The sequence below is a fragment of the Poecilia mexicana genome, unplaced genomic scaffold (assembly GCF_051168715.1).
Source record: "Poecilia mexicana isolate PSO_F unplaced genomic scaffold, ASM5116871v1 scaffold_14, whole genome shotgun sequence".
Classification (NCBI taxonomy): Eukaryota; Metazoa; Chordata; class Actinopteri; order Cyprinodontiformes; family Poeciliidae; genus Poecilia; species Poecilia mexicana.
Genome location: NW_028263383.1, coordinates 2,312,043 through 2,332,124, shown reverse-complemented (window position 1 = coordinate 2,332,124; position 20,082 = coordinate 2,312,043). Strand labels below are relative to the sequence as shown.

General features: G+C 39.4%; 2 protein-coding genes across 3 annotated transcripts; one reads left to right on the top strand and one right to left on the bottom strand.

The window, feature by feature from the left end:
- Positions 1–814: 814 nt before the first annotated feature.
- gltpd2b (glycolipid transfer protein domain containing 2b) lies at positions 815–7,723 on the top strand. Its single transcript, XM_088012557.1, has 4 exons — positions 815–1,427; positions 4,141–4,199; positions 4,359–4,555; positions 4,923–7,723. The coding sequence occupies exons 1-4, from the start codon at positions 1,358–1,360 to the stop codon at positions 5,539–5,541; spliced, it is 945 nt and encodes a 314-aa protein (XP_087868683.1). The 5' UTR covers positions 815–1,357; the 3' UTR covers positions 5,542–7,723.
- A 2,720-nt stretch (positions 7,724–10,443) lies between these two features.
- On the bottom strand, positions 10,444–19,650 carry atp1b2b (ATPase Na+/K+ transporting subunit beta 2b). 2 transcript variants are annotated; one of them, XM_014994410.2, is made up of 8 exons: positions 19,301–19,650; positions 14,413–14,541; positions 14,214–14,321; positions 13,809–14,014; positions 13,503–13,562; positions 13,259–13,285; positions 12,275–12,370; positions 10,444–12,176 (listed from the first exon to the last, which is right to left on the bottom strand). In XM_014994410.2, the coding sequence occupies exons 1-8, from the start codon at positions 19,389–19,391 to the stop codon at positions 12,009–12,011; spliced, it is 885 nt and encodes a 294-aa protein (XP_014849896.1). In that variant the 5' UTR covers positions 19,392–19,650; the 3' UTR covers positions 10,444–12,008. The 2 variants fall into 2 exon arrangements, with proteins under 2 accessions (XP_014849896.1, XP_014849897.1); XM_014994411.2 differs by lacking the exon at positions 13,259–13,285.
- Positions 19,651–20,082: the final 432 nt, after the last annotated feature.

Here is a 20,082-nt window from a genome sequence, read left to right as displayed (position 1 = left end):
GGCAACAGTGTTAACTGGCCATCATTTATTTCTTCACCAATAAAGCCAAATAAAATACATTAAAGTTTTGAAATGAGTCAAACGTGAAACTTTTTTTTTTTGTGAGAATAATAATTGTTTCAAGACAACATGTAATAGAGTTTCCAAGTCTATGCATGCATGACTTAACCAAAGTAATAATGTGGCTACTGAGGGTAATTTGTAGCATCACGTGTTAGATAAGGGATTTATTGCAAAGAGGAGAACAGATAGGCAGACCTCAGTTGTAAATATATGGATCTATTTATCTTTTTATAATGTTTCAGTGAACACACCAGTGAAGGTTCTGCACACCAGCCTCTTCGGTTTAAGTTTACACTTGCAGAGGCATCACAATGGTTGCAAAGTAATGATGTGAAGCCAAATACCTGCAGCTGGTGAATGAGTCCCTTCATCCCCCTTTTTTTTTTTATCGGATAGTGCCTAGTTCAGATCCGATCATCCACTGGCTCCACTGAATGAAAGGCCTGTGTCCAGCGGCCCCCACAGTCTCATAATGAATGGCCCTGCCTTCACTTTTTTTCCCGCTCCTTTGATGGAAAATGCCATTGTTAAGCCCTTCTTCATGAGAGGACACGTGGTGCAGCTTGAGTGTGGAGTTCAATGTCTGTTTTTTGCACTGTTTTGAACCTACGCTGACATGACCTTAATACATAATTTAACTATTCCTCTAGTATTTGCATAAACTAAGAGGTTTTGGAGCTTTGCTTGTGTGTGTTAGGGTCATTGTGGCCCTCCCTGCGGTGTGTGTAAATGAGTTTTGATGTGACAAGGGAGAAAAAGGAGTGGAGGAGAGGGGATGAGGGGGAGGGAGCGTAGTGGTGGGAGGAGAAGCGAAGGAGCGAGCATTTCTCTGCTCACCAGGAATATTGAGCTCACACAGAAGATGAATCCGGAAGAGAGAGGTCACTGTCGGATAAGCTGAGTTGGCTGTACTTTATCAGCCACAGGCTGCTCCCGGCTGATCTCTGGACTCTCAGATTGAGCAACTCACCAGGAGACCGGCAGCTGAATAATGATAAAAAAAAAAGAGAGAAAAACAACAGAGGGAAAACAGCAGCTTAAAAATGCAGGGATAACTGACAGGAGCATGCATACAGGTTTTGGAAATGCAATGATGTCTGAGAAATGTTTTCTTTTGAAGTTTTGAGGAAGAGCATGATCGGTTTCAGAGGACAAGGGGGGGGTCAGAGGACGGGGTCCGGTGACAGCCAGTGAAAGGACCCGAGCCCTCATGTGAAACACGGAGGAATTAAAAGGTAAAGGGCAGAGAAAAAGCAACAGAGGCAGACTGGCGGGCCGCAGACTGAACGTCAGGATGGGTGTGAAGCGCAAGGCGGCCGCTGCTATCCTGGTCCTGCTGCTGTGTCTTGGATCACTGTGGCTGCGTGAGTATTTCTCTGAGTGTGCAGTGCTGGTCAGCTACGATTAGTTTTATTTCCTCCGCTCTGTTTGGAATGCATTTGGCTCAGATTAGGACTGAATCACATGGTGCAGACTCAGGAACACTGGTCGTATTTCATCAATATGGATCAGTAAGATATTATCGTGTAGCTTTAAACTTAATTCTGAGGTGTCTGACTTTCATAAACTGTCAGATTTCTAACTTACAGAAGACATTTTTATTTTACTGCTATTAAAAACCTTCTTAATTTCAGTTTCTAATAAAAAAGAAAACAACAATCAGATAAGAAATGTGCAATGTAATAATTCCAGGAAGGTCTAATCTGAGACCAGGTGACATCTGCTCCAGACTGAGAGCTGGTCCTGGTTTTTAGATGGGAGCTGAAAGCAGCCACCTCTGGACTTTCATCTTAACCCAACTAAAAAGGTTCTCTGGTCCAAAAATGACCTAAAAATGTTTCTTGTTTATTTACTTTGAGAGGTTACCATGTCTTATGTAAACACTTGTTTCACTTAAACTGAATCATACTGTGCTGGGAGACATCAGACTCAAATAATATTAACAAATAAAGGGTCCTTTTTAATAACATTATGAGAAACTAGTATTTATTTCATTGAAACTTTATACAGCAGACCAACTGAATATAAGTAATATAGTACATATATGTATATATGTACTATAATATATATATTTCAGTATATCTCAAATATTATTTTGTGGAAAATTTTGCTAATCCATATTTCAGGATGTTAAGAATATTATATTTTTGACTTAATTCAACAAGCAGCGTGAATGCAGGTGACATCAGGTAAGCTCACTGGGTTAAATCTAGAGAACATTATAAAAGTATTCACAGCCTTTAAGCCATTTCTTAGTCCACATTTGAATATCTGTTGCAAATAAAATCTAAAACTTGTAGCCTTTTGCTAGTGGAATCTTAGAGAATAGCGTCTTTGAATACTTTGTATAATCTGGGGAAAAATATTGACCTTCTTTTGCAGCAACAGCAACATTTATGTGAGGCCTATTGTGTTTTCGCCCTACTGGAACTTGGGGAGGGTTTAGATAAGAATGAAGCGCTCCTCCATTTTCAAGGTTTCAGATGTCTTTGTTAACATCCAGATACCGAGCCAGAAACGCTGGTTCCCGTACTCCCTGTGAGAAACTCTGCGATAACCCACGTAGAGACGGCAGTGACTCTCTGTCTGATTAGAGCAGATCAAACTGAACAGATTTTGATTCATGCAAGTATTAATAAAGTTCTGTTTGAGTGAAAATCACAGATTTCTCTTTGTCATCACTGGAAACTCCTTTTTTAAATTTATTTATTCCATTATCATCTGTTTAAGTCAAAACCTTTTAGACAAACTGGTGTAACTGCAGATGCATGTCCTTTGAATTATGTCTTTATTAGTTTCTTTTTATTCTGCTTTGGTCGTTGGATGGAGAGTCCATAAGCATGATTTTTTAAGTCTTTCCACAGATTCTCAATAGGATTCAAACGCATAAATATCTGTCTTTATATTTAACCTCCACCACAGTCTCAAGTCTTGTGCAGCCTCCAAAATCAGGAATGCTTTGGTTTACCTCTATCCACCAACACAGCTACAATTCGACTCTAACCAACTTTCCTGCTGAAGAAAAGCCTCCCGTCACCGTGATGCTACATAGCGATGTGTTCAGGGAAACTGGGAGTGTTTCCTTCCCCCCCTCATTTACACAATTTTGCATATTATCCAAAAACGTAAATGCTGGTCTGAGTTGACCAGAGAACCTTCCTTCACGTTTTGCTTTGTCACTGATTGTGACAAACTGAAAGTAGGACTTATTGTGGCTTTGTTCTTGCCAATCTTCCTCAAAGTCCGGATTGACGAGTAACAACTAATATTTGTACAGTTCACAGATTTTCCTACCTCAGCTGTTAATCTTTTGAACTCCTCCTTGGCTTCGAAAGGCAACTGGTTGTGTTATTTATAGGCGTCAATAAGGTGAATTAACACAAATACACACCACCCTGTTTGGATTTTAAATTTTCAAAGCCAAGTATCAATTTCCTCTGACATCACAACCATGCTGCACTTTGGACTATCATATAAAACCCCCATAGAATAAAGTGAAGATGTTCTGGGACAAAATAATTAAAATGTTTCTTTGATGCATTTGAAATGCACTGTATTTCATTAGAAAGCTCACTTTTGCACGCTGTTTGGTAAATCCTTGTCGAACTTTAAATCATCAGAAACGTTTGAAAGCCAGTTGTTCCTTAATCCGTTTCCTGGTAATAGGATTAATGATCAGCAAAACTGCAGCACATGAGAACGAAAGTAGGCTACCCTCAAGTAATTGAAGGCAATTAGAGGTATTACTACAGCGGCAGGACTTAACAAATTGAAGCACTGCTCATTGATCAGCTCTTCACCCCCTTTGCCCACTCTAAACTCTCTCTTTTTATTGATGTTGCCTATAGCATGCAGCTTTTTTTGGGGGGGGGAGGGGTGAACTAATCCTTTAAAAAAAAATTTTAATCATCAAACAAAAGCAGCTATCATGAGCTCCTGAACATAGAGGAAGATTGTCAATGTTTGAAGGCTTCTTCAAACATTGACAAAATTCTACACCATCACAATTGTCAATTTTGAAGAGATCACTGCCAATATTGTCTGACATGTTTGTGTTTTTCTAATGTCTTGCTGCAGAGGGAGGTTTGGACTATCACTGGGATTCCTGTTTAAAAGGTTACAATCAAGTTAACAAGGTAAAAGTTCACAAAGGCTGCGTAGAAATGACTCAACTGCTAACCCAAAACCGGGTTTGTGTTTGTTGGGAAGCCCGCTAGCAGTGAATCCATAAATCACGAGCTTTTTCTTTCTTTGTCCCCTGTTGATTAACCCCTGACCTCACCACACGCCCCCAGCCCCCGCTGCAGAATCAGCCTCACCAGCTGTCCAACAGCAGCGAGGCAGACGAGACGCAGGGCCCGCCCGTTCTCGCTCTGTGCCCCGGCCAGAACTTCCAGGTGTCGGTGTTGGTCTCCCACCTGCTGGTTGCTCGGGCTTACACCTCGGATGTGCTGCTGCAGCCGTATCTGTCCAGCTGGGACGAGCTTGTAAAGTAAGAGCATCAGTTAAAGCTTTGTCACAGAGACAGAAAAATTAGCTTGAAAAGTATTCATATCCCTTGAAATTTTCACAATTTTTCACGTTACAACCTCAAATTTCAGGTTTTTTTAATGGGATTTTATGATAGAGTAACAAATGCTTAAATCATTATAACTTTTCATTTAATTTTTAACAATTTTAGACCAGATATAACTGTGCAACTGTTTTTTTCTGTCTTTTACCTAAAATACTAATAAAAAATACTTAGAAATGTCTGGTTTTTAGGGACATAAAGCATTAATTAGATAACAGCAACAAGGTGCTGTACATATGAACCCACTTCTGGCACTGATTATTTCTGTTCTTTGTCTCTGTCCCAGGTTCATGGAGTCTCTGGGCCCTATGGTTAGTTTAATATCAAAGGAGATAGAGACTAAGACTGCTATAATCCGCCAACTGGCCCTGCTTTCTGAGAAGGGCCCAGAAGAAGAGTTTGTCCCAGACATGCACTCAGGAAACTCTGAAAACTCACAAACTGCGGTGAAAAAGTTTGCTGGGTATTCGCAGGATACGGGGGCCTACCACTCGGTGCGCTCAATGATTTGGACTGAGCTGAATCGAGGCATAGTCGATTTCCACCACCAGACAGACTCAGGATGCCGAACCCTTCTGCGACTCCATCGAGCTCTGCTCTGGTTAAAACTCTTCCTGCAGAAGCTGGCAGAGACGCCGACGGCCGGACGGCTCAGGAGTCCCTCCGATCTGTGTCGGGAGGCGTATCAGAACACCCTGTCTCACCACCACACTTGGTTTGTCCGGCGGGCGGCTGAGTTGGCCTTCATTGCCCTGCCGGAGCGAGGATTTTTCTTCAGGCTGGTGTGTGTGCAGAACCAGGAGGAGCTGAGCGTGGTGTTAACCAGAGTAGTTAACGCCATTGGAGAAATCTATGACAGGACACAGAAAGCACTGGAGGAAAATGGCATGCTGGACTTACCTTGACGATGTGAATCATCTTTTTGTCTTTGAAATCACTGTTAAACTTTCAATTTCAATCAAAAACGAAGCAAACCTTTCAAAACCAGCTGAGAAGACTATTACTGAAGTCAAAAGATAAACAGTCTGAGCTTATCATCGAATTACCTTTGAGATAATTTAATGAAACAGATGACAAACGGAGGCACCAACTCATTTAATCGAGTAAAAACGCCATTATAAAAGCATCTGCGTAAAGCATTTAACAAAGGAAGCAGTGTTTTGTGACTGAATCAGATTTTAATGGCTCTTGTTTGTGAATCTTCCTCTGCCTGTTAGGGCACTTTTCTATGGATTAGATAATAACTGCCTGATTAAGTGTGAATAATTTCATGCGCATTGATTTTGTACGCTGATGCCAACAAATTGCCGCAGCACCAGTCTCCCATGATGAGAGAGGTCTCATGTGAAGCAATGACGGCATGCTGCATTTTAGAGTAAATGTGCCAACATGGCAGACAATAAGAACATTTTCTGTCATACTTAGAAAAATTAAGATTTAGTAAGACAAGAAAAAAAGTACTTGGCAGTTTAAAAAAATTTAAAAAATGCTGCAAGAAGCCAAAATATGCAACTGTATACATTAATCCAGGTCTGGATGAGTCTGAAAAAAAAGGTTGTTCCTTTATTCATTCCTGTATGTTTTTTTCCCCTTCAGGTTAGAAGAGGTTAAAATGTGTTAAATGTAGCAACATTGTCATCAGAGTCTGGAAAAGTATGAAATTTTTACCTTGACCTGCTGATCACTGTTGTAATGTGATCATTCATCCAGCAGAGGCTCCATTACTCTACTTTGGAGTAATCTTTCTTTTACAACCCTGACAGACTTATACAACATAAGATCATGTAATACGTCAAAGAAAATAAATAAATAGGCTTTATGCATTCAGCTTTCTTAAAGAAAGTGTCTTGCAACTAGCATTCACTGGTTTACATCATACTATTTTATTTAAAAACTTATAATGCTTCATAATCCTCACCACCTGCCTTTCCTTTCATTACTGTCTTTCTAAAGGAGGAGAGAAAAGAAAGGAGGGCTAAAGATATAGCTTGAAACCATGGAAGAGAGCTGAAGCCATTCTTTATAACAGCATTTACATGAAAAATGTGTTAGATTTTATTATTATGATCCTACATCAGATTGTATGTCTAAGTTTAAGCAGTTTTCTGTTAAAAAATAAATACAGAGAGTGAATTTTGACTTTCACCATAACTTAGTTTAAAAAGTGTACATATCCCACCAAGTACCACTCGTTCTATTTCATAGCATCAAAAGGCGAAAACAAAACTTCTACTATTTAAGATTATCTCCAAATTTCAGGGAATGGTATTGATTTTTTTAAAGGGAGATTCTGTTAAAATATTATAAGCAGTCCATATCTTATCTGCAGTATATTGTCCTCTTGGTGTCTTTAGCTTAGCATAGACCCAGGATGGTAGGAGCAACAAGCGGAAGCTAACGGCTAGCTAGTCAAAGAACAACCAAGACCAAAGCAAACTCGTAACTTCTTAAAGCAACGGCAGTCTTAGAAATCTCCCAGTTTTTTTTTTTTGTTGTTTTTTTTTGTTTAAGGCCGTTTTATAAACCTTTAAACTGTTGCCATGTTTGAATTGGACAGTTACAGAAAACCTGATACGAGAAAAGGAGGTACGAGTCGGTGCATCACTAATAGTCTTCCTGTAGGAAACAAACATATATTAAGAAAGATACATGTGGGATATTATGGATAGAGTTATTGGCTGATTTAAAAGTAAAGCGGAATATTTTAGAGGTTTAGGTAAACTTCTGCCTCCTACCTTTATTTCCTTTCAAAGCAAACATCAATTTCGGTGTAAATAATACTCAATGAGGACTGAATAAAGGTACAACTGCTATGATGTTTTTGATTCTGATCCCTCCAGACTTATTGTTACACTCAGTGTCCAGTGTAAACTAATCTGAAATTAAACTAAACTAAACTAGTTAAATCACGAATTACTTTCAACTATATGACTCACTGTCACATAAAAAATTGTGTACTACTGCTTTAACAACTCTAATCTAAAACAGTTTTGAAACTTTAAATACTTGTCACATTTGCGTGGAATTGCTATGTACCACTGAGATTATTTTGAGTGAGATTACAGAATATATTTACAAAAAGACTCATTTGACACTTCTTGACTCCTTCTTTTTCTCTTGAAAGTATAATACATTGTTGCAATATCACAATCATCGGATAATGCAACAAAACAATCCAAACACTTCAGTAAACATGAAGCTAAGATGCAAGAAGTAAAACCAAGTTCGAGTTCCCTTAAATGACATTTATTTATTTATTTATTTATTTATTTTTTATCTTGACTTAAACATGAGCAAAAATAGACATAAGGTAAGAGCCAAAAATATGGATCCAGCAGGATAATTTATTTATTTATTTTTCATAAATGTATATTTTAGGACAATTCTTTGAACCACAATCATAGCAACAGTGCAACTTTAAGGTAGGTGTGGGTGATGATATTTCTCGTATTTATTCACTGTTTGAATCATGAATTTCTCTCCAACACTTCACACTGTGCAGCTTTGCAGTTTCTGAAAGTGCTTCGAGGGTTAAAGTCCTGTTAGAACTTTTGATTGCAAGCTTTAAAAGCTATTTATTTTAAAAATATTAATTAAACAGAAAAAGAAAGACTCAAACGATGGTAAAAACATTAAACCATAATGCAAGTCTAAACAAATTTCTGGCATCTTGCCTTTTCCTTGAATTAAATTATGAAACCTCTTCATGTAGCTTTCATCACACAATACAGTTCAAACCTCACATTCTCGTCTCGTTACAGCAAAAATACTCTTTCATTCACGAAGCATTTTTTTACTCACTTTTTTTTCATATTGGCTGCACATGCTCACAAACGTGGTCCTTCTTTCCCCCTTGCTCTTGAATGTACCGAATGTTGCCTTTCCTCTGAACAATCACACATTTGCACAGGAGATAAACATATATTGCTCTCTGATAACATCTCCAAATTAGCACAGGAAAAAAATAAAGGGATAAACTGAGATAGCAGGAAAGAACATTCTGTGTAACTGGAGGACCAAGATGTCTGTCCACCAGGAGGCACTGTTTTGCTGCAGGGAAACATTTTCCGCTTGTGTGCGTATCTATTATTATATGACAGGAGGCCTTCATGATTCTGTGAGTGAGATTTTTGCTCAGACCAGCAAATGAGCATCTATCCGAACTGCAAAAATAGATGATGTGTAAATTATCATTAATATCTTTGGCAGAAGAAGTAATGTTCAAGTATGAATGACAAGAAAAAAGAGTGAAATCGACGGATGAAACCAAACATTTGACTAGATGGATTGCAATTTGAAAGTATGGAAAAGCTATCATAAGAGAGTAGCTTTAAAGCCGTGAACTGGGCATTTGATGCTCGGTACATGAACGACAAAGTAGGGTAAAGAAGTTCAGCGTGCCTGCTTTGGATTAGTTGACCAGATTAAGAGATTACAATGAAATTAAGTAAGAGCTGAAAGCAGGCCAGAAGAAGAGTACATCTGAATCTGTCAGTGAAGTCCCAAAAAACTAAAAGAGGAGAGCATGTTAAAGCACATCTTAGATAAAAATTTGATGATTAATGGTCCATGTACTTGTCCCTCTCGGCTCAGATAAAAGGTTCTGTTTGGACCTTTGTGAGATTCAGCAGCAAAGAGAACAATAATATGGACAAGCAGAGTCAGATCTTACTTGGGTTTCTGTTAAGAGCATCCACTGTATTTTGGTGCCACTGGTAAAAATTAGCAAAAAGCCCTAAAATAAATAAATAGTTTCATAATATGGCATTAAGAAAAGTAAAAAAAAAGAAAAAAGAAAAGCCAACTTTGAATTTGATTACATTATGATGGTGCCACAATTAGTGGTAATATTAATAGTTCCTATGAAGCTTGTTTATGTAAGTAGATGAGATCACCAGGAACTTTTAATTAGTAGTCCACATTAATTTTTTTCCTAGATCACCTAGATACACTGAAGGCCTTTTTTTTAACCCGCGGTATAACATTCTGTGATTGGTTTTGACTTTCACATGTCAGGAAGTGAGATTTTTATCTTTTAGACAACAGAATATGATATAACATCCGGAAACGTAACTATTTTTTCCTACTCAATTTTTGTTTTTCCATACATGTCATGAAAGATTATCAAATCAAATTCCTTTCTACTTTCAGAAGAAGTGATTTAAGCTCTTTATTCTATAAAAAAATGTTTTTAGTAATCCATAGCTTCTATTTCTGGGGGATATAACACAGAGATCAATTTCTCAAAGCCACTGTTCAAACTGGGAAAGACAAGAGTCCATGCTGTCGAAAAGCAGCAGATGATGTGTTGATCTGAAAAAGTCAGGATGTAGCTACAGCAGACCAGGGAGGGATCATATGGTCACCAAGTCTCTGCAGCAACATCTCCTTTTCTAAGGGTCAACAATTGTTAAGGATGCTATACATGGCTGGCCAATATTACAGTTGAGTTTTTACAGATTTGTCAGAATAATATTTAATCTTTTAGGCAGGTTTGTGGGACGGCTCAGCACAGTGGATGTGCACCAAAACTCAGGCATGATAAATGACTTTTAATGGAGGTGATACTGGTTAGATATTCATCGTGATGATTTTTCTCTCATACAGCAGAGAATAAAACAAGAACAACAAAACAAACTAATAAATCAACATGTGGTCACTGTACATCTGAAAGCTTATTGAGTATTTTCTCACAGAAGCTCGTGAGGATGTAAGCAAGTCATGGGAATGTTCAAGATCAATATGTTGCATAGTGATGACGAGTGTGGAAAAAGAAAGCAGGGAACAAAAAAAAAAACCAAGCTGTCTACATCCTCTTCCTCCTCCAAAAACTGCAAGTGCTTTTATTAAATCAACTCAGCTTCACAAATGAAGGAATAAAAAGCACACTTCCAGTGCAAAACAATAAAAAAAAAAAAAAAAAATCTGACAATGACATCTATTCCTGGTATTAAGGAAATAGATGCAAAACACTCAACAACAACAAAAAAAGAGACAGAAAACTAAATATTTAGGTTTGAATAAATAAATTACACCAGACATATAGCTTTGGATGAAACTGTGCAGTGAGAGGAAATGAAGTACCGCTAAAAACTGAATATATGATGGAAATGAGTAAAATTCATCTTGGTGAGTTGGCTACAAAAAAAATAAAAAAAATGTTAAAAAAAATCTTTAATGAGCTAATTCTGATTATCTATTGGACAAGGTACTACTTCAAAAAAGTGTTTTCCGGAGATTTGTCTTTTCATAATTAACTCAGTGTTAAAACCACACCAGATATTGTTCCTGTTTGTTTTGTTAGCAGCTGCTCTGAGTTCAAAGTTTAAATATCCAGCGTGAATGATCTGCAACAGGAGCCGTCTGATGAATGAATGTGAGCATTCATAATGTATGCCACTTAATGAATATTGCACATTGCATGCAACTTCCCGACCTACAATTAGAAATGGAATCTGTAAATGAAATGCACACATTCATACACGATAAAAAAAAAAAAAAATCCAATTTTTAAAGATATGCTTCCAAATACACACACACACACACACACACACACACACACACACACACACACACACACACACACACGCACACGCACACACACACACACACACACGCACACACACACACACACACACACACACTTGGAGTGCATGAGGGTTAAAGCTTATATTGTGGTCCCTCCTGGTGGTCAGTTACTTAACCTGTCCTTAGCTGACTATGGAGCGATGGGAAACAGTGTGCCTTCAAAGCACACTTAAGACAGCACGCACATGCAAATGGCTTCATCTCTGCATCCATCTATTGAGAAAAATGCAGGTTTGTAGGAGTACTCTTTTTAAGTGCAACAGAACAGACGGACCTATATAAGGTTATGATGCCGTATAAATACTGTAGATATACACCTTTTGTATTGTAGTCTGTGTATATTCAGATATATAGTAGGAATACTCTCGAAGGAGGCAGCGGGAGGTGAGCAGCAACACGGTAAACGTGGTAAGGTTGCTCGCAGATTTTGAAAACACATCCTGTTTTATGTCTCCTAGTTTATCATGCAGTATAAATAGAGGTCACCTCAAACTAATTTACAGAAAATCATTTGTCTGAACGCTCACCGACAGAAACAAGGACAGCATTTACCACCCTCTCGTGCTCAATTTACCCTGTAGCACAATCCCCTTTCCCCTAAAAAAAAAAAAAAAAAAAAGAAAAAGAAGAAGAAGAAGAAAACTGGAGCAGGGTGCAATCGAACCACATGAAGGATGTGAATACTGCGGGTTTATTTTTCGGTGTATGTGCAGTGGTGCAGAAGATGTGGGGGGAAGGGGGGGAAAGGGTGTCAGGGGGAGAAAAGTTTTCATTTGGGGTCAGGCTAGTTTTGAGAGTTGATCCTCAGCTTGAATGACACTCTACCAGCAAACTTGTCTCTTTCATTTCCAGTGGGAATGTTGTTGGCGTGGATCTTGCACTCGATGTTGACGTCTTGATTGACAGTGATGTTAAGGAACTTGACAGCGACCAAAGGCTGGGAGTAGTTCACCTGCAATGCCAGACCAAAGGCGCATTTTCTAAAAATACAGAGAAATCTGAAAGCATTTCAGAATTTAGACTGTCCATAGATTGAAAATACTCTCCTACCTGAGCTTTCTTGCCATAGTAAGGGTAGTACATTAGATCAAAAGTGCCGTTTGAAGGGAAGTAAATCATCTCTCCGATTTTGTCAGAGTCATCTCTCTAAGAGGGAGAAACAGCTCTATCAGTTATAACAATACTTAAGTTATTGTCTTCTTTTTTCTGAACTGAGTTTAAAGCACATACCAACTACCTACTTCAGGTCTATTTAATATGAGATTGTAAACTACAGTTTTCTAGGTTCTTTACAAATAGCCTTTCAAAAAAATGTGCCATGCATCTGCATTTAACTCCACCGAATCAAGATCTTGTACCTTTTGTGGCAAATAAGGCTGATTGTTTTTTTGTTTTGTTTGTTTTTTCTACCAGCTTCACTTACCAACAGACTGAAATTTTTGCAATTTTTGTTTCAAATTCAAAAGTAGTTTCTTAATCCCAATGTGAAATTAAATGTTGTTGTTGTAACTCATATTATCCAAGGTTCTTCAAAGAGTAGCTGTGGGCAGGAAGGATCTCCAGCAGAATATTTTCTTTCTTCTAAACAAAAAGGGGATTTGGACGTTGTGTCTGTAGCTTCGCAACAAATGAACTGATGACATCACATGCGTTGTCAGAAACAGCTTAGCGTATAATGTAAGTGTTTCCCAAAATAACAGTAGTGAGCTCTCTTGGTAAATAATATGAAACTTACGGCGATGAGTTTGATATCTGCGCTTACGAGGCGACACGTCACAGTAACATGTCCTGGATTATTATTTATTTAAGTGTTTCAGAGTAAAGGGGATGATTACACATGCATGGCACACTGTTCAGATTTTTATTTGTAAATATTTTCAAAACGATGTATTATTCTCCTTCCACTTCACAGCTATGCAAAAGTACAAAGAGAGGTATGTATATTTTTTGAAAGGTACTGTAGTTAATCTCTACTTTCCAAGCCACTTCTAAGCATCTACATTTCACTATGTGCAACTTGTCTGTTGATCTTACCCATTCATCTTTGCCAACTCTGTATTTCTGAGAGGGAATAGTTTTATGGAGTGTAATAGGAGCATAAAAGGACACCAGGAAATTTATAAATAAACACAAATATTGCTGAAACAATGCAAAAATTAGGAGGAAAATAAAGGGGATAGCAGAAGATAGGCATACTGCAAATGAGAGGAGCTATGAATGGGCCGGACTCCAATTTGTCATGTTAATCCTTTCATTGTGAAGGACAAAAAGGGATTACCTTTGCGCCACAGGTGACAGACGGAGCCTGTCCGTCCTTTCCTGGCATCAATCCAATCACCTGGCGAGGCAGAAAAGAAAGAAATGCAATTCATATTTTATTGTCAAATCACGGGGAGAACAAAAGCAATCTTTCACATTGTGCTATGAAGCACAATGGATAAGTGCCACTCTTAACCCAGACTTTTCTCCTTTGTAGGGTATTTTTCTCTCCCCGTCTGCTTTGCTTTTTTTTTTTTTATGTTTCCTCAATGTCTCCTAGCAACAGCATCCATTTCCCTTCCCTTCTTTTTCCTGTCTTTCATACCCGATTCAGCTTGATGATGATGCACGGCTTGCCCTCCTGGTATCCATAGTAACGGTCGTGGAGTCCAGAGCATGCTTCCAGAATGGTTCGGTTGAACTGACAGGAGCGCTTGGGGTTGTTCTTCACATCGCCGCTGTCCTCCTGCAGGAAGTACTGTTCCGGAGTGCACTCATGGTTCTTCTGGGCCTGGATGGAGTCGTTGTAAGCTGCAGGGAGCGGAGGGGGGAGGGAGGTGGAGGGTTACTCGGTTTGCGAAGCCTCATGACTCAACTGAAACTCTGCCGCAAGGCAGCCTCCCACTCACTGATGGTAAAGGAACGATCCAATATTAGAAAAGCGCAATTGGATAATCCACAGCTGTAAGTCAACTGAGTCGGACCAGCAGAGGACGGGAGTCAGACTTACGTGACAGGAACCTGTCCAGGGCCTGAGCGTACATGTCCCAGCTCTCGGTGTTCTGGATGGTGTAAACTATCTCGAAGGTTTCGTCCTGACGGGGTCTAATCACTAAACCTGTGAGAGACAAAGATGCAGCAGGAGTGTCATGGCGACTCACAAAAGCGGGTTCTGCATCCATGCCGTTTGAACCTGCACTATCTGGCACCTGGTGTGGAAAGGCGGTCCTGCCAAGTGGGTTTGTGGTCATCCAGGGTCTGCAGCATGATGTACATGGTAAGAGCAAACAGGCCCCCCAGGCAGAGGTAGAAAACTATGTAGAACAGAATGATGAGACCTGAAAAAACAGAAAGAAAATATTATGTTATATATAAGCTATGTTCCATCAATGAATCAAAAATGAATCTTGCTCTGAGCAAGAGTTTCTCTGTCAAATCTAAACCCTAAAACAATAAATATATGATTTTTATGACAAACTTTAATAGATGTTTGTAGCTTCAATGTAAAGCCTGCACATTAACTCTTAATTTTTACCAATAAAATGATACAGACTAGTGCCCTCAATTCTTGTATTTAAAACTGCTTATGTCTATATCATTACTCTAGAGTTTTTAAATTTTTCATATTTTATTAACTTTATGCAGAACATTTGGGTCTTTCTACTCCTCTGATATTTTGCTTTCCTTCTCTTTAGTTTGGCATTTTATGCGACCATATCCATTATTTGCCATCGAGTCAGTCTGGGACACAACATGGTCAAATGGCCAAAGCTACGATTTCAGATTGCTTAGGTTTAGGTGGAACCCAAACACAAGCATTTGCAATTATTTTTTTAACAGGCAAAAACCATTGTGAGATGCTTTAAATTATTACTATTATGAGAAGCTTAATACTAAAGACAATGAAAATACAACAATGCATTTCCAGAAAATAAAAGAAAAAAAATCAACACTGGAAATCAAACACATTTTATATTATCTTGATATGATTATCACCAGAAAACAAAGAAAAACAATTTATATGAGCCCCTAACGTCACATGGTTCAGATACTCAGGAAACTATTGCTGATATGACTGCATACTTAGCTCTACACTTTAATTTACTTTGAGTCTAACTGAGCAAAAGTCTAACTCAAAAAAAAATATAGTTTCCCTGGCTTATGAGGTTCAAATCGATAGTTTTAAAGAGCTCTTTCTAACTCTTTTCCTGTCCTTCCTGTCCTGCAGAGACCCAGGCAGCAGAAATAGCATTTTCTGTGACGCATTAACACCTGAGGCCGACACTGGGAAGCAGCTGAGTGCCCTGACCCTGTGCTTCAGCTGGAAGCCCCCAGCGAAGCCCTCCGTCAGCAGCAGCGTGGCGTCTGCCTCCCTGCACAAAGCAACGCTGCCGCTAATCCATAACAAAATGTCAAGGGGAAGCTGATCCAAGGGAGGTCAATTACAGAAGAGTTCCTTAATGATTCAAAGCCCACGTGGGTGTGCTTTTCATCCAGTTGTTTTCAGAAACGTTCAACTCGTTGCCACATTAAATCAAAGTGAAAATTGCAGACGACGACTTGTTTGTCGAGGAAGACGATGTTAGCCGACGAGTCAGCGAGCAGGATAAGAGACATTTGGACGAAGAGGCGATAGAGCAAAGTGCTGAAGCATTTTCCTTTTGTCTCCCCAGGGGTTAGGCTGTGCTGACTATGTAACACCACCCAGGGGAGACTGGACGTGCACAATGGCGCACACACACACACACACACACACACACACACACACACACACACACACACACACACACACACACACACACACACACACACACACACACACACGAACACACGGGCATCCCTCACTAATGTAAAGAGGGTGTTAGGTTCACACTGTGTCCTCTGAGTGCGCACTGATGACAGACAGTCAAACATCTCTGTTTCAGCCATTCGCAAACTGCAAATGAATGCAGTCTGGGCCCAACTTACTTTTTTAGGAGGTATTACACTAAACTGGAAGATCATGCTGGGTAATTGCATCGTAACCTGAAACTAAACTGTCTTCTGACTCAAAAGGCCAAAGGAACGACATTAGAAAATGAAATCAGGGTTTATTGGTTTTAATGTTTTCCAGTCTCACAATGGGAGTGTTAAAAATTTGCCTCTCTGATGTCGCAGTAAGAGTTCTACCTTTTTTTTTTCTTTTAACTTTATTTCAGAAATGGTGCAGAAAACCAAATCGGTCCTGTTTTAAGTCCAGGCTCAAGCCTGTCTCATCATCAGCTGGTGGACCTTCATCAAGGCCGTTTTCATTTCTCCATAGCCCTGCACACAAAGCGAAACATGCAGAAGCTTGTTTCATGTTTTAGCCTGAAAGGAGGCTTTGATCCAGCATTCTGAAGCAACGTTACCCAGCTTCATGAGCCGACACAACAAGATGAGGAACAAATTCAACAGCAACACGTTCAATTAACTTATTTTGAACTAAACAAAAATAAGGAATATGCTTTTCACCAACTGTTTACGATCATGCAAATAAGAATACAATGGAATATATACAATTTTTCAATCTTAATGGTGTGACTTTATTCCCAGTGTGGTTCTGTGAAACGCCAAGTGAAGCCAGCCTATAATAACTCACAACGGAAATAGACTAATTACCAAGTCTTAGAGAGCACAGATTAAAAAGGCCATCAGACCTTGGAGCAACGGGAACAAACTGAGCTGGATTAAGTTTCCTCTGTGGGAGACAGAGCCGGCCCAAGGCACATGCAAACTTTAGCAGCTCCTCAAGGCATCCAGACCACCAGGGGCAGCCTGGGACCAATCACTGCTTCATAGTTTTATAAATAAATAAAATAAAAATAAAAATAAAAAGATTAACATCTGAAATTCTACTATTTCAGACTCAAAGTATACTAGCTGTCATAATATGGAAGAAAAGTGATCAAAAATCATGATTTAATCTTGCAAGTTTCATCAGTTTGCCTGCATGTATCTGTGTGGCAGTCCTTCCTGCTACATAACAGCAAATTAATCAAAGAATAAATTATGACTCCCAACAAAAGAAGGCAATGACGACCGATTCTCTACTCTGCTCTGGTGGCATCAAGTCAAAAGTGCCAAGAATATGCTGTTGAATAAATATTCATTTAGTTGGCAATTTTGGAAAAATAAGCTTGAAAAACCAAATGTATCTGCTATTTATAATATATCAAACCCAAAAGGAGCAGATGAAACTTGAACTCATATGTTCAAAGAGTTTATCTTTATTTATATCTAACAACCTTGTTAGAGGTACATATTTTTCACATTTATCTACATTATCACACATATAAACATGTAGTGAGCATATTATTTATTTACTGGGCAGTAGCACATTTGGTTTTGGACATCAGATATATAAATAAACCTTTTATAACCTGTGTGTAAGTAGTAGGACATAAACGCAGGGGCAATACGGAGACTTTGAAGTCAAAAGATCAAAAATTAAAATTGTTCTATAAAGTCTTTTGCTTTGCCAGAACATCCTGAATTGAAACCTTCTTCATCAGCCAATGAAGTCATTAGATTAGGATTAAATCTCTCTGCTGAACTGCACAGGTCGGGAGGGGCCGGGTTGAGGGTGATACAAATAGCATTTGGTCCTCGGCTTTACCCAGATTAAAATGCCCCCAGTGTTATTAGAACGCGGCCATATGTGTCCTGCCATTTCATGGATCTTTAAAATAGTTGCAAGGTCTCTGTATACTGGGGGGCTTTCAGAAAGTTTTAGGGGCGATAGAGAGGGGACGGGGTGGGGGCGGGGTGTTGGGGCGACGCTCATAATCTCACGTTAGCCGACTAAAAAACGAAAGCCAGAGAATTTCAAGGATTTTTTATCTTGTTGCTGTTTATAGGCTCTGGGGGGGAGGGGCGGTGCATGATGCAACACTGGCATACAATACAAGAGTAAAAACTGACATGAATAAATAAATGTCTCTACAGCTCAATCCCAGTTTCCTACATACTTATTACCTCCAAACAAACCACTTGGTACCATTTGTACATCATTGCATATCAGTTTATTTGACTTGATGGTTAAATATTTTTAATAGCTTATATAGAATTTTAATTATTGGTGTTTTGATGGATATAATCTGCAGATAAAACATGTCAGTCAGTGGAAGACGCCATGTTTTCATTTGCTGTGGGACTGAACCTGTTTGGTCAAGTCGATTTGACCAACTTGCTCTAATGAAATATGACACAAATCAAAGCAAATAACTCCTAGTGACTTACTGAATAATGGAGTTTGTAGAGGTTTGCTTAGAGGAAACTGTAATTTATATATATATTTTAAATCATGTACAGATTACCAAAGGCAGCAATGAAACATCTTGTGAGTATGACCCACATCAGAAGTCTCCATTTTGGAAAAAGTCAATTAGAAACCAAAGCGAGCAGTAGTTAATTTATTGCACCTTTATTTCTTCTCTTGTTCATAAATAAAACTAGACATATGAGACTTCCTGACAGGGGGCAGCAAGTTCATAGGAGGGGCCATTGGCCCCGACGTTGGCAGCGCCCATGTCTAAGTGGCATTATATTAAGTTGAGGAAGAAGTCTGAAAAAGCACAAATCTCGTTGCGTCATGTTGTACATGAAGATACATGTATGGAAAGGAGTTTCAATTCCTAGAAAAAGGGCTTATCTGCAGCAGGGTTCAAAGTAAAGCAATGACAAAGTAGAGCTGTTTTAATCTGGACAAATCGCATGCAAAAGGGAGGACAGAGCATGACTTCACCCGTACGAGCCAGGAAAAGCTCTGTCCTATATTACTAATAGCCCGCCGTGAGGGGAATAATGTGCCGGCTTCTGCGAGATTCTGTGCCGCAGTCAGATTTCAGCACCACGGCATTTGGACAGCGACTCAATTCTCGTTGCCTGAACAGTCGCACCAATAAACTTCAGCAAAGACACAATTCTAACGCTGTCACGCGTATTTATTTATTTATTTTTTTAGGGAATTTAAAAGCACTCAGTGTCGCCCGAGGGGTATACTCCACGACAACGACCTGTTACAGAGCCGGGGGAGCTTGTTTGCTGCATTGCTGTAAGCCGGACGGACTTACTCACCCCAGCTGCTCGCCGTTCTGCCCAGAAACTCCCTGGTCCTCGGGTTCCACAGAAACTCTTTCCATTCGCTTTTTTCTCCATCCTTTGCCATCTTGTCCTAAATTTATTTGTGTTTTTCCCTCGCCTCTAGAAGTTGCGCTGAAATTGTTCTACAGGAAAGGTTGCAACAACTGCCCCGAGACCGGTAAGAAAAATAAGGAATATATATATATTATATATATATATATAAAAAAAGACAAAGAAGTGACGGACCCGAACGCCCAGTGCAAAACAGATGGTTAGAAATGAAAGTAAAAAAACTGTACAGTGGCCTGTCTGATGAGAGAGCAGCAGGACAGACCTAATAATAAGTGCCCTCCCCCCAAGCTCTAGTCTGCATGCCGCAGAGTTTTGATGAGTGGTGCAGAAATGTAGTGATACTGCGGTAAAGCACTCCCTCCGCCTCTCTGTACGCTTCACACACACACACACACACACACACACACACACACACACACACCCTGAATCTCATCCTCCCTCCCTCCTTCTGCAGGCTTAGCCAATCATCTGTTCTCCATCCTCACTCCTCGCTGTCCCGAGTCATGAGAGACAAGCCCAAAAGCAAATTGCGTGGCCAGCCGGGGTCTTGTTTTTTATTGGATCCGAAGCAAGAAGCATCATGTATCCGCACGACAAACAACAAATAATATCACCCGATAGTCCCACAGGGACCCCTAAAGGATCTACTTTAAAATACTCAGTCAGATTCTGTCTACTGGTTTAGTTACGTTAAATTAAATAAT

What these genes read in the sequence shown, in the direction of transcription:
- atp1b2b (XM_014994410.2), bottom strand. Translation starts at nt 19,391, where the DNA reads ATGGCAAAGGATGGAGAAAAAAGCGAATGGAAAGAGTTTCTGTGGAAC. An exon ending in CTGTCACCTGTGGCGCAAAG is followed by an intron (nt 13,286 to 13,502) that starts GTAATCCCTTTT and finishes ATTCCCTCTCAG; the next exon opens with AAATACAGAGTTGGCAAAGA. An exon ending in ACTATGGCAAGAAAGCTCAG is followed by an intron (nt 12,177 to 12,274) that starts GTAGGAGAGTAT and finishes CTGGCATTGCAG; the next exon opens with GTGAACTACTCCCAGCCTTT.
- gltpd2b (XM_088012557.1), top strand. Translation starts at nt 1,358, where the DNA reads ATGGGTGTGAAGCGCAAGGCGGCCGCTGCTATCCTGGTCCTGCTGCTG. An exon ending in TCTTGGATCACTGTGGCTGC is followed by an intron (nt 1,428 to 4,140) that starts GTGAGTATTTCT and finishes GTCTTGCTGCAG; the next exon opens with AGGGAGGTTTGGACTATCAC. An exon ending in AGCTGGGACGAGCTTGTAAA is followed by an intron (nt 4,556 to 4,922) that starts GTAAGAGCATCA and finishes TCTCTGTCCCAG; the next exon opens with GTTCATGGAGTCTCTGGGCC.